Below are 11,354 nucleotides of genomic sequence, written 5' to 3'. Positions count from 1 at the left end.
AGCCGAAAATAGCCAAGAGGGGTCTATGGCAGCTGGTGTCTATAGCAGCCCAGCTCCCCTCCCCTCTGTCCTGGCTTCCTTCTTAAGTGAATCTCAGGTGCTCTCTTGCAATGGACTCCCTCAACCTGGCTACCCAGACGGTGGTGATCTTACAACATGACGGCTAAGTTCACTAAGTGGCAGGAAGCTCCAAGCATAACTTTCTGCTCAGAGCTTGATGAACAGCTCTGTCATTCACCAAAGGAAAACAAGGGACCAGGATTGCCCTAGATTCTGGTATTCCTGAATAGGAGTCAAGTGTGCCAAATTGCAGGTAGGCTACTCTGTAGGCATCCCACTCATAGAGAGAATTAGACAATTAGTGTGCCTGTTGAACCTACATAACTATACTCTGCTTAGATTGTAGAACACCCAGGCTTCAGTACAAGGCATAAAGTTGGCTAGACTTCAAACAGTCAGCATCCCAATCACTGGTCTATGCTCTTTGTGTCTAAGTAGAAATACTAATGACTGACAAGCACCCTAATGAGCTGTCTTCACCAACAAACTTCCAAACTTGGATGCTAGCTGGCCCATCTCAATTTATTTATCACTGACATTGACTCTTAGATTTAGAATATGTGACTCAAGATGCAGGATCACCTCCAGGCTCTCCTGAGCACTGCTCCCATAGTGACAAGTCAATAGTCCATGTTGGGGTCATAGATCAGGACAGTCACAGCACACTAAGTCAATTTGCCATCTGCTTGGCATCTCTAGTATACCAAAAATGAGCACATTTGACAAAGACCCATATTGGACATCTTCATGATGCATCTGCACTATATAGACTATACCATACAGCTTGCTGGCTAGGTAAGCATGAACTTGGTATATTTCAACAGTGATCTCCTGGACTTGGCTTTTTAAATATCTGATGCATTCAGCCATGAATATCATAGGCATTGATTTTGAAGTAGTGGACAATTCTCAAGGGAATGAGGATCAGAGATTTGGAATTGCTGTTACATGATTACTGCAATGCTCAGAAAACCCAGCCTAGCATGAGGTGCTGAGAAAAGTATTCCTGCCTATCTTTCAATGCTCATCTGAGAACTTGACAGTGATAGCTTTACCACATTACTAATGACACATATGTTAAGGTAGTACAGTAGGGGAAGTATCTAGTGGCACTGCTCTGTCAATAGCAAAGTAGAATCAAAATGGTGGATCACAAAGCAATCTGATATCATGAGGATGTGCTCGCACTTATAACACAAAACCCAGTATGACAAGTGTAATCACGTGATCGTGAAGTCTACTGCCTCAAGCTGTCCACAAACAATTTCGTAGGCCAGGTCAGCAACAACGAGGAAGTGAAGGCGACTACGGCTGCAACGCGAGAGCGACGTACGCAAACTGAGAAAGCATGAGATTGACACGGCGAGCGATTGTGGTGTGGGTCGTACTGGTGACGATTCTGGGAGCATCTCTAGCAGCGGCAGTGGCAGAGAGCGGCCGCGACTACTACCAAGTGCTTGGCGTTGGACGAGACGCTACGGAGAAGGAGATCAAGTCGGCGTACCGGCAGTTGAGCAAGAAATACCACCCGGACAAGAACCCGTGAGTGTCAGGAGAGAGGCGTGGATCTGTAGGGTACACTACTAATGGCTGAACGGCAGAGGCGACTCGGAGGCAGAGGAACGGTTTGTTGCAGTCGCTGCTGCGTATGAAGTGCTGTACGACAAGGAGAAACGCGAGATCTACGACCGGTATGGAGAGGACGGTCTGCGCCAGCACGGTCAGGGCGGCGGCGGCGGTCGCGGAGGCGCAGGCCATGATCCGTTTGACTTGTTTTCACGGTTCTTCGGCGGGCAGGGCCACTTCCGAGGTGCGCGACGAGGGCCGAATATGGAAGTCGCAGTGGAGGTGTCGCTGGCGGAGCTGTATCTGGGCGCGGGTGTGGAGATCGGCGTGAGCGTGCAGGCGGTATGCGAGCAGTGCGGCGGTACGGGGTCCGCGGACGGAGCGCGACACACCTGTGATACTTGCGGAGGGCGAGGGATGAGAGTTGTACGGCGACAGCTGGCGCCAGGGATGTTCCAGACGGTGCAGATGCCGTGCGACGCCTGCAAGGGGAAGGGTACAGTGATTGCGCACGCGTGCAAGATATGTGGGGGCCATGGCGTAGTGCGAGAGACACGGACACATGTGGTGACGGTGGAGCCGGGCACGCCGAAGGGGTCGCGTGTGGTATTTGAAAGTGAGGCAGACGAGAGTCCGGAGTGGGAGGCCGGCGACCTGTACGTGGAGGTGCGGGAGCGGCGGGGCGCGAACATGGGGTTCCGGAGGCGCGGCGCAGACCTGTTCCGCGTGGAGGTGCTTAGCGCTCGCGAGGCACTGCGAGGCGGGTGGACGCGTGCCGTGGAGTTTCTGGACGGTAGCAACGTGACGCTGGCGCGGCGCGCAGGCGAGGCAACGCAGCCGGGGGAGCGCGAGGTGCTGAAGGGCCGCGGAATGCCGGTATGGCGGGGGGTCAAGGGGCGCCACGGCGACTTGTTTGTGGAGTATGTGGTAGTCTTCCCCGGGCGCGCGCGTGCGCGCGACGAGCTGTGAAGGTGGCGCAGTAGATAGAGCAAGGACTACATACTACAGAAGGAGTAATCCCGCGCACGCGGCAGCTGTGATTGCGCGCGCGCGTCGGCGTTCGGCGATCTCGCTGCGGCAGAAGGGATCGCGGGGCTCGTGGCGCCGACCCCGCACGCGTGCGGCGCTGCTGGTCCCGGCGCGGGCAGAGCGTGCGGGGTCGTGGCAGTCGTGGTGGAGGTGGGATACCCGCACGCGACATGCGAGTCGAGAGCATGGCTGCATGCGCGTGCCGGCGCCTGGCTGGTGGCGGCAGTATTCTCGCGATCGCGGCATCGTCTCCGCCGGGCAGCAAGGCAGCAAGGTCAGGCGAGGCGCAACGCGGCGGTGGAGTGGACTGACGTCAGCGGCAGGTCACAACGCTCTCAGGGGGTGTGAGCGGGATGTTTCGCTTCGGGGATCGTGCTGGGACGCGCCCCCGCAGTTAAACAGCCTCTCCGCCGGGCCCGCTCAATGCGTCCCTGGACCCCTCCTCGCGCCCGTCGCAGTGTCTCGACCCCTCCCGCCCCGCCATGCGCCTGTCCGCCTCCATTCGCCCGCCCTGCTGCTTATTTAAGACCCTCCGGCCGGCCCTGGCCTCCATCTCTATCCGTCCGCCGCTCTCCGCATCCTCAGTCTTCCTCTTCTCAACCACTGCTCAGCTCTCACGCCCGCCAAACATGGTTTCCGTCCCCACCACCCAGAAAGCCATCATCTTCGAGAAGACCGGCGGTCCTCTCCTCTACACCGACATCCCCGTCGCCACCCCTGGCCCCGATGAGATCCTTGTGAACGTCAAATTCTCTGGCGTGTGCCACACCGATCTCCACGCCTGGAAGGGCGACTGGCCTTTGGTGCGACTTTTTCTCTTTCCGTCCGGTTGCATCGGCTAACATTTCCCAGGCCACCAAGCTGCCCCTCGTTGGCGGCCACGAGGGCGCCGGCGTCGTCGTTGCCAAGGGCGACCAGGTCACCAACTTTGAGATCGGCGACCTCGCCGGTGTCAAGTGGCTCAACGGCTCCTGCCTCTCGTGCGAATTCTGCAACAATGGCTTCGAGCCCAACTGCTCACACGCGCTTCTCTCTGGCTACACCGTTGACGGTTCCTTCCAGCAGTACGCCATAGCAAAGGCCATCCACGCCGCGCCCATCCCGGCCGGCACTGATCTTGCCAAAATTGCTCCCATTCTCTGCGCCGGTATCACTGTCTACAAGGCTATCAAGGAGTCTGGCGCGAAGCCCGGCCAATGGCTCGCTATCACCGGCGCTGGCGGCGGTCTCGGTACGCTCGCCATCCAGTACGCGAAGGCCATGGGTCTCCGCGTCCTCGGCATCGATACCGGCGACGTCAAGGCCGTCCTTACCAAGAAACTCGGCGCTGAGGTATTCCTCGACTTTGCCACCACCCCCGACATCGTCTCGGAGGTCATAAAGATCACTAACGGTGGTCCTCACGCCGTCGTTAACGTCGCCGTCGCCGAGAAGCCGTTCGAGCTCTCAACTCAGTATGTCCGTCCCCGCGGCACCGTCGTCATCGTTGGTCTCCCCGCCCACGCCTACGTGCGCTCCGAGGTTTTCTCCACTGTCGTTAAGTCCATCTCCATCAAGGGCTCGTATGTAGGCAACCGTGCGGACACCGACGAGGCTATCGATTTCTTTACCCGCGGCCTCGTTGAGTCGCCCATCAAGATCGTCGGCCTCTCCGAGCTCGAAAGTGTCTTCAAGCTTATGGAGAAAGGTGAGATCGCTGGCCGATATGTTCTCGACACCTCCAAGTAAGCTGGGCTGTCTTGGATTGGAACTGCGCCGCTGGATTCGGCATGAGTGTTTCTTTGCTAGTATGAATGATGAGTGTAGCCTGAACCCGTAAGCAATCGAATCAGTCCATTGAGCCTGTGATCTGGTAAGCCAATCAACCGCAGCCCTCACTGGCATTGTTAGCCAATCAATCCAGCTCATTCAGTACGCATTGGTCGCATAACATCACCAGATCGGCGCGGCCTGCGATCCGCAGCGTTGGATCACAAGTTGTGTCCTGTAGCGGTGGCCCCACTGTCGATCGACGCCAAACGGCCCGCCGGAGAAGCGACATGAAAGAAACCCCGCGCCGCGTCGGCCTGAGCTGCTTCCGAGCGCCGGCAGCGTGCTTCCGCCCTCACCGCGTACACGTGCTCGCGATCACGGTTGGCGTCAGCACTAAGCGTCTCGTACTCAGCGAGCGTCTCCTGCACAACCATCGCGGGCCAGCGCAGATGAGCCACAACGATGCACAGCTAAGAGCACCTCTGACGCTGGCCAATGAGCGTGGACTCGATTCGCTGTGTCTTCGAGATCCCAACGCCAAAGGTATCGCGTCTGCGATCACTGCCTTGACCCTAGTTCTTCGCGCGCTTTCGTCTTCTCGGTTTCTCCGATCCTCAACTGCAGCGCTTGCGGAGGGTGCCTTTTTTTAAGCTTCAATCGAAAGCTCGTCACGGCACTCGTGCGCACGCAACGCAGGCACGTTTAGGCTCCGCGCATTGCAACTCCACTCTCAACACCACCCTACCAACCGCTGCATCACCACATACATACACACATACACAATGGTCTTGCTTCTCGCACGCCGCATCGCTGCTGCGGCTGTGCGCACCTCTTCCGGTCCACTCTGCTCGTGGCAGCCGGCCACAGCTTCCTTACGCCGGTCCTCGCACGCGCTCTCTGTGGTATGGACTCCACGTCTTCCTCCCCTCATCTGCTAACCCACCCAACCTCAGCACCGCAACACCCCCGAAAATAACCCTTCAATCCCCTTTGAGTACACGCCTGAGAACCTTGAGCGCGCCAAGGCCATCATGGCGAAGTACCCGGAGCACTATAAGAAGGGCGCTGTCATGCCACTGCTCGACCTCGGTCAACGACAGCTCGGCTTCACCTCCATCTCTGTCATGAACTACGTCGCAAAGATGCTCAACATGCCCCCCATGCGTGTCTATGAGGTTGCCACCTTCTACACCATGTACAACCGCACCCCGATGGGCAAGTACCATCTCCAAGTTTGCACCACCACTCCCTGTCAGCTGTGCAACTCCGACGCCATCATCTCTGCTGTCATGAGCTACCTCGGTATCCAGCCCGGCGAGACCACAAAGGACAAGCTCTTCACGCTCTCTGAGGTTGAGTGCCTTGGCGCCTGCGTGAACGCCCCCATGATCGCCATTAACGACGACTTCTACGAGGACCTCACTGCCGACGGCGTCGTCGCCGTCCTCAAATCCATCCAAAACGGCGTCGTACCCAAACCCGGCCCCGAGTCCGGCCGTGACACCTGCGAGCCTTTCTCCGGCAGAAAGGTCCTGCTTGCCGAAAAGCCCTACTCTGGCCCCGACGTCACCCGGGCCGACCTGTAGGCGTCACTTCCATCGATATATTACTTCGTTGTGTTACATTTAATATAAACTAGAATCACAAAAGTCCGCTACTGTTGCTACATACTAGACAGCCATATCGCTCAGCGACTTAATCAAATTCGTCGACTCCTGCGCGTAGTCCAGCGGCGCCGCCGACAGGGCGTTGTACTTTGCGCGTGTCGTATTCTGATATGTGTCCTGCCGTCCCCGCACGCGGAACATGAACGTAATTCCCAGTCGCTGGGCGACCTCCTTCTCGAACTCCTCGCTGTTCGTGTTGCGCAACTCGTACAGCTCCCCCGCCGGCCTGCCCATCACGATCTTGCCGACATCGTCAAACGTCGACAGCCACATCTGGCCAGTGTGGTCAAACACATTGAACATCAGTATGTATCGGTAATTTGGGTGCTCATACGTCTTGTTGCATTTTTCGCATCGCCACTCACTACCCTCGTCCACCATCTTTTTGTTGCACCCCTCTGTAAGGCACGCCGGATACGCGAAGTTTTCTGACCGGATGTGTCCGATTGTAGCCTTCACTGAAAAGTAATCCGGTGCGTCCGACATTCCCAGGTTCTCGTCCTTCACCTGCTGCAATGTCTTGAGATTTTCTGGGCGTCCTGTCAGCGCCCCGCTTGTTCCTGAGCCAGTAATAGCAGTAAACAAAGCTCCCGAGCCCCCAGTTGCGTACCATCCTCTCAACTTGTGCGCCTCAGGTACGTCCGGGTTCACCGTCATCGTCGAACTCGAAAGCAAGGACAGCGAGCGGCCATTGAAATCGCCCACTTTCGCACCCTTCAGCGCGACAACGTCGCCTACCGTTGCCGTGAACTCCTTCGCGAGAGCTCCCCACGCTGTCAGGACTGACGAGAAGTTGCTCTGATCCACTACCACGATGTCCCGCTTATCGAATGGCCGGCCCGAGCTCTTCGACACAATCTGGCTGCAGTCCCGGATCTCCTTTACCACCGCCACAACGTCAACAAGGGCATCCTTCTCCACCGCGTTCAGGCTGCTGAGTGAGTCAATGAAGTTGAATCGTAGCTGCGGTACTACTATCGCACCGCTGTCCGTGCACGGCTCGATCACAGTTTGGTCCTCCATTGTCAGCTCATAATCGTTGGGCAGGTTCGAGAACTGCTTCTTTGCAATATTCACGCGGCATTTAGAGATGTAGTATACCTCGCCCTCGCGCAGCATGTCGTAGAACTCATCGCACTGCTTGTTAAAACCGGTCGCCTTAATTTCGCTAGTCTCGTCAAGCAAGTTCACTGAGAACAGCTTGCCCTGGTTTCGCTGATTGTGGTACTCGCGAATCGTAGATTTGGACGTTACCCGTGCCTTGATCGTCCAGTTATTCTGGTACGGTGACAGTCGGTCGATCGTATATAGGCCCTCACGCATAACCGGCGCAGCGGAATACGATTGACTGTGTACGCGGTTAGCATTTACACTTTCTTTCGTTCTCATATGGGCTCTTACTTGTGTGACGCATACTCCTCACGTTTCGGCGCGACAGACTGCGGCGCCTTAGTCTGTGCCGACGTAGTGGTCTGTCCGTAGAAAGTCGTACTCCCGGTCGTCGCCGCGTCACTCATGCTCGTCGTTGTGCTGACGCCACCGTCCTCTTCCTTCTCCCCCGGAGCGACGGGTGTGCCGATCCGGTCCATTACTCCATACTCGCGGAGCTGCTCAAACTCTTGGATGACGATGATCCTGCAAAAGTTAGTACAGTGCAAGCTGGAACGCACGACGAGCCGACACTGACATCTTCTCCTTCATCATCGTCGCCTGGTATCGTGTGAGTGCGATAATCATGCCGCGCTGCAGCTCCAAGCTATCCACATACGCCGACAGCGCCACATTTACCATAGCCTGCACAAAGTATTCGCTGTCCGAGATCACAAATCGAAACCGCCGCTGCTGCCCGCTGTTCATCTCCTTCACCTGCAGCATCTGCACGATGATTGGTTGCCCGTCACCAGAGTTCGGCGCCGTCAGCAGCTTGTGCAGCACGCCGCGCGAAAGTTTCGGCTCCAACATAGTCATAAATGGTTGTAGGCGATGTGATGGTGTTGAACTTCGAACGCGGTGGAAAACGCCGCGGGAAACAATCGCGCGACGACAGGCGCATTGAACGCGACGCGTCGCGCCAAAAATACCTGGCACTTATGCAGTCACGTGCCACCGCGTCGGCGATAACTAATAAATTGATTTTCGAAGAGCAAATATAGACACGATATACAAACTCCCATCCGCATGCACACACAAACGCACAAACTAGTTCGGAACATACAGCACGCCCAGCCAAAACCCAACAATTAACGCCACAATAACCATGCAAAACGTCACCACCACCGACCGCCGTACGCGCTGATCCCGCGCCGCCTTCGCCCGGCGCAACCACCGTATACCGTTCACGCCGCCGCCATTCAGTGGCGCTGTCTCATCGTCGTCGTAGTCGTCGTCGCCCTCGGCGCCTGTATCAACCACGCCGTTCTCGTCTGCAAAGTTAGGTCCACCATTGCCGCCGCCTCCAGGACCCACGCCGTAGCCAGGGCCTAGACCGGCCCGTGGAGCATGTGCATAGAACCCTGGAGACGGCGGTGGCAGGAAGCTTTTGCCGGACGCGTACATGTTGTTGAACGCGCGTGGATCTTGCGGGTTAAACTGTTGCCGTGGATGCTGATGATGCGGCTTACCGCTAGCGCCTGAGCGGGGCATGCCGTCTGTTGTGTCAAATGGCTTGTGGCCCATAGACGCGATGGACGGCGATCGTGACGGTCTAAACCGCGCTGGAATGCTATCTGACTGGTTTGCTTCGTACACGAATGTCTCGTCCGAGTCATCCGAGTCGTGGTCGTCGATCGCCGAGGCGATCTTCGCCGCAAAAATGTCCGCCTTTGACGAATTTCCTGGTATTGGAAGGACAGGACGCGGTTTCTTCTTTTTGTGCTTGACAGACATCTTAGATGACTGAGAAAATACGAGAAGTTAGTGCAAGCTACGCGAACAAGTTGGTGTAGCACGCAGATACTCACGTTCTTGGGACCCTTTATGCTCCCTTGTGAAGACGCACCAACAGCCACCGACGCAACCGTCGTCACTGTCTCAGTCTCAACCGTCATTGCATTGCTCCCTGAGGCTGTACCTGCTGTCGACTTTGTCGTTTCTGGCTTCTTCAGGGTGCTGGCCGCGGATGACGCCGACGATGATGGAAACATTCGCCGCAGTGACGAACGGTCCTCAGATCGGTACCCGCTATCAGACTCGTACTCGTGCGAAAAGCCGGACATTGTCGACGTGGTTCGCGTAGACAGCGCGGGTCTTGCGAGTGGCGCTGGTGGAGGCTGCATCATCGCCGTCGGAGGCACCGATACGGCCTTCAACGTGTCGACTGAGGACACTGAGAGGGACGATGTGCCAGAGCTAGAGGTGTTAATGGTCGAGAGCACCGTCGTGAGAGAGTCGCGCAGGTCATCCGCAGAGGCCTCGGTGCCCGAGAGATCGTTGAGCGACAGCGGTGCGGCATCAGCGGGTACAGCTGTGGTCGTCGCGGCGGCGTAGTCGGTGCGCCGCGGTGACGTGACACTAGAGGCGCCGCTAGCCGTGCGCAGAACACGCACTGACGCTGCGTCTGAAGCAGTGGCTGCTGCGGTGGACATGGAACGTAGAGCTGGGCAGTTCGGTTGTGACGGTTGAGGACGCGGTTGTTGACGGCCATTGTCGAGATCAACAGCGCCGGTCGGTGCACCGACGACTGCCGCATTTGTGCCACAAATACTGCGAATGCGTGTACGCCACACATATGCCGCTATATCATTCACACCTAGACTGGATTTGGTTGTGTCATCTAACTATGTATCTAACGTGAACTATTAAACATGAGAAGAGTTGCAAGCGCGCGCCATGATGCCACTAACTAGAACTCCCAGATTCTATGATACCCGCCGTCGCATGTACTGTATCGTCGCTGTCCTACTCATCATCTCCCATCCGTCGACCCAAACTCCGTTTCATAGACCTGACCGTGACCATCGCGCCGTGAATGTAGCAAACCGCAGTTATTACCGTCAAAAAAAGAACCGAGTCCGTCCGCCCCGAGAGCTACACCAGTCGCAATATTCCTCTGTCGAGCCCTCCTGATGAACTCGGCAATATTTCGCTTTGCAGAACTTGCAGAATTTCACAACGCCAGATTTGCAATCTATATGTACAACCAAAAACAAAAAAGGACATGTGGTTAATCATCAGTTGTATAGAACGTCGCGCGTGGCAGGGCTCAAAACGAAGTCATGGTTATTACCTTCACACGTGTGTCCGCAGTCGTAGCAGTCTTGCTTGGTCTTCACCAGTTTCGCGTCGCAACCGCTGCACCAGAACTTGTGGCACCCATGGCAGGATCGAGACACGAGGCACTTTAGGCATAATCGCTCCTCGGCGCGGCCGCATTCGTAGCATCTGCGCGCGTTAGGCTCAGCCAAGTACCAACCCCCAGCGGCGGCTGTAGCAGCGGCTGCGGGGGCGCCATATCCCGCTCGGTCTCCAAGAGGGTGCGCTTCACATGGCATGAGATCAGTCTTGATGCCAGCGCGCTTCGCGAGCTTCACGAGCATCGGCGCACGATTGCATATTGCCGACGTTGGGAACGTTGGCCCGCCGAGGAGTCCCAAAAACTTGATTGTCGGCCGGCGTGCGTAGTAGTCGTCATCGTAGTCGTATTCGTCTTGCTCTTCGTCCGACGAGAGTGCTGGCGACTCTAACTCCATTTCCTCCGCCCTGGATGGCGAAATATAATAGGTCTTGATGAGATTGGATAAGTGATCGAGGTCCCATCCACTGCATGAACTCAAACTCAGATGACTTAGCCTATACTGCAGAAACAACGCGGTGAGCATGTCGTTGTCAATGGTACATGAATCCAGATAGAGCTTGCGCAGTCCGGACTTGATAATCGGTTGCGAGAGTACCAGGGATATCCGCTCAGGACCGCTGAACGTTAAGTCAAGCTCCTGGATCGTACCCGGCTGCTGAAATAAGTAATACTGCAGCGTCTTGCATGTAGACGCAAGCCTGCTGATGGCGCCGAGCGGGAGATACTGAACTAGCGTACAGATAATGATGTCGTTTGAGAGCAAGTCGAGCAGCGTCAGGGCCGGTTCTGCCGACGCCGCGCCGTAGCTAGTAACATGCACTGCCGCAATGTGGGAGGTCATTTTTGAGGAGTTCCAGCACGCTTACTGGGTGCTAGTGTGCGAGGTCACTCGGCACTGGACCGTGGGATCTAGTGCTGGGGTGTTGTGGCCCGATATCGTTAGGAGGAATGGGCGCTGTTGGGAGTTTCGGAGTGCCACCGCACCC

The 11,354-nt window shown here is 56.5% G+C and overlaps 6 protein-coding genes across 6 annotated transcripts; 3 read left to right on the top strand and 3 right to left on the bottom strand.

The window, feature by feature from the left end:
* The first annotated feature begins 1,337 nt into the window (after positions 1-1,337).
* Positions 1,338-2,639, top strand: V1518DRAFT_414237 (uncharacterized protein). The gene is made up of 2 exons (XM_066903514.1): positions 1,338-1,602; positions 1,662-2,639. The coding sequence occupies exons 1-2, from the start codon at positions 1,409-1,411 to the stop codon at positions 2,593-2,595; spliced, it is 1,128 nt and encodes a 375-aa protein (XP_066760993.1). The 5' UTR covers positions 1,338-1,408; the 3' UTR covers positions 2,596-2,639.
* Positions 2,640-3,072: 433 nt separating this feature from the next.
* Positions 3,073-4,559, top strand: V1518DRAFT_414235 (chaperonin 10-like protein). The gene is made up of 2 exons (XM_066903513.1): positions 3,073-3,458; positions 3,508-4,559. Exons 1-2 carry the CDS (start codon positions 3,138-3,140, stop codon positions 4,381-4,383), a joined length of 1,197 nt encoding a protein of 398 aa, XP_066760992.1. The 5' UTR covers positions 3,073-3,137; the 3' UTR covers positions 4,384-4,559.
* Positions 4,560-4,976: 417 nt separating this feature from the next.
* On the top strand, positions 4,977-6,057 carry V1518DRAFT_414233 (thioredoxin-like [2Fe-2S] ferredoxin-domain-containing protein). Its single transcript, XM_066903512.1, has 2 exons — positions 4,977-5,309; positions 5,361-6,057. Exons 1-2 carry the CDS (start codon positions 5,190-5,192, stop codon positions 5,991-5,993), a joined length of 753 nt encoding a protein of 250 aa, XP_066760991.1. The 5' UTR covers positions 4,977-5,189; the 3' UTR covers positions 5,994-6,057.
* On the bottom strand, positions 5,997-8,110 carry V1518DRAFT_414231 (uncharacterized protein). The gene is made up of 3 exons (XM_066903511.1): positions 7,762-8,110; positions 7,476-7,709; positions 5,997-7,422 (listed from the first exon to the last, which is right to left on the bottom strand). Exons 1-3 carry the CDS (start codon positions 8,040-8,042, stop codon positions 6,078-6,080), a joined length of 1,860 nt encoding a protein of 619 aa, XP_066760990.1. The 5' UTR covers positions 8,043-8,110; the 3' UTR covers positions 5,997-6,077.
* A 67-nt stretch (positions 8,111-8,177) lies between these two features.
* V1518DRAFT_414230 (vacuolar segregation subunit 7-domain-containing protein) lies at positions 8,178-9,818 on the bottom strand. The gene is made up of 2 exons (XM_066903510.1): positions 9,035-9,818; positions 8,178-8,969 (listed from the first exon to the last, which is right to left on the bottom strand). Exons 1-2 carry the CDS (start codon positions 9,656-9,658, stop codon positions 8,274-8,276), a joined length of 1,320 nt encoding a protein of 439 aa, XP_066760989.1. The 5' UTR covers positions 9,659-9,818; the 3' UTR covers positions 8,178-8,273.
* On the bottom strand, positions 9,819-11,310 carry V1518DRAFT_414228 (uncharacterized protein). The gene is made up of 2 exons (XM_066903509.1): positions 10,300-11,310; positions 9,819-10,200 (listed from the first exon to the last, which is right to left on the bottom strand). Exons 1-2 carry the CDS (start codon positions 11,207-11,209, stop codon positions 10,067-10,069), a joined length of 1,044 nt encoding a protein of 347 aa, XP_066760988.1. The 5' UTR covers positions 11,210-11,310; the 3' UTR covers positions 9,819-10,066.
* Between the last annotated feature and the right edge of the window lie 44 nt (positions 11,311-11,354).

The sequence above is a fragment of the Limtongia smithiae genome, assembly GCF_038497785.1.
Source record: "Limtongia smithiae strain NRRL Y-17922 unplaced genomic scaffold V1518scaffold_3, whole genome shotgun sequence".
Taxonomy (NCBI): domain Eukaryota; kingdom Fungi; phylum Ascomycota; class Lipomycetes; order Lipomycetales; family Lipomycetaceae; genus Limtongia; species Limtongia smithiae.
Note: the sequence above shows the minus strand (reverse complement) of the source record. Positions and strands in the feature narration are given on the sequence as shown.

What these genes read in the sequence shown, in the direction of transcription:
- V1518DRAFT_414237 (XM_066903514.1), top strand. Translation starts at nt 1,409, where the DNA reads ATGAGATTGACACGGCGAGCGATTGTGGTGTGGGTCGTACTGGTGACG. An exon ending in TACCACCCGGACAAGAACCC is followed by an intron (nt 1,603 to 1,661) that starts GTGAGTGTCAGG and finishes GCTGAACGGCAG; the next exon opens with AGGCGACTCGGAGGCAGAGG.
- V1518DRAFT_414235 (XM_066903513.1), top strand. Translation starts at nt 3,138, where the DNA reads ATGCGCCTGTCCGCCTCCATTCGCCCGCCCTGCTGCTTATTTAAGACC. An exon ending in GGAAGGGCGACTGGCCTTTG is followed by an intron (nt 3,459 to 3,507) that starts GTGCGACTTTTT and finishes AACATTTCCCAG; the next exon opens with GCCACCAAGCTGCCCCTCGT.
- V1518DRAFT_414233 (XM_066903512.1), top strand. Translation starts at nt 5,190, where the DNA reads ATGGTCTTGCTTCTCGCACGCCGCATCGCTGCTGCGGCTGTGCGCACC. An exon ending in CCTCGCACGCGCTCTCTGTG is followed by an intron (nt 5,310 to 5,360) that starts GTATGGACTCCA and finishes ACCCAACCTCAG; the next exon opens with CACCGCAACACCCCCGAAAA.
- V1518DRAFT_414231 (XM_066903511.1), bottom strand. Translation starts at nt 8,042, where the DNA reads ATGACTATGTTGGAGCCGAAACTTTCGCGCGGCGTGCTGCACAAGCTG. An exon ending in ACGATGATGAAGGAGAAGAT is followed by an intron (nt 7,710 to 7,761) that starts GTCAGTGTCGGC and finishes TAACTTTTGCAG; the next exon opens with GATCATCGTCATCCAAGAGT. An exon ending in GAGGAGTATGCGTCACACAA is followed by an intron (nt 7,423 to 7,475) that starts GTAAGAGCCCAT and finishes CCGCGTACACAG; the next exon opens with TCAATCGTATTCCGCTGCGC.
- V1518DRAFT_414230 (XM_066903510.1), bottom strand. Translation starts at nt 9,658, where the DNA reads ATGTCCACCGCAGCAGCCACTGCTTCAGACGCAGCGTCAGTGCGTGTT. An exon ending in GCATAAAGGGTCCCAAGAAC is followed by an intron (nt 8,970 to 9,034) that starts GTGAGTATCTGC and finishes GTATTTTCTCAG; the next exon opens with TCATCTAAGATGTCTGTCAA.
- V1518DRAFT_414228 (XM_066903509.1), bottom strand. Translation starts at nt 11,209, where the DNA reads ATGACCTCCCACATTGCGGCAGTGCATGTTACTAGCTACGGCGCGGCG. An exon ending in CTGCGGACACACGTGTGAAG is followed by an intron (nt 10,201 to 10,299) that starts GTAATAACCATG and finishes TTGTACATATAG; the next exon opens with ATTGCAAATCTGGCGTTGTG.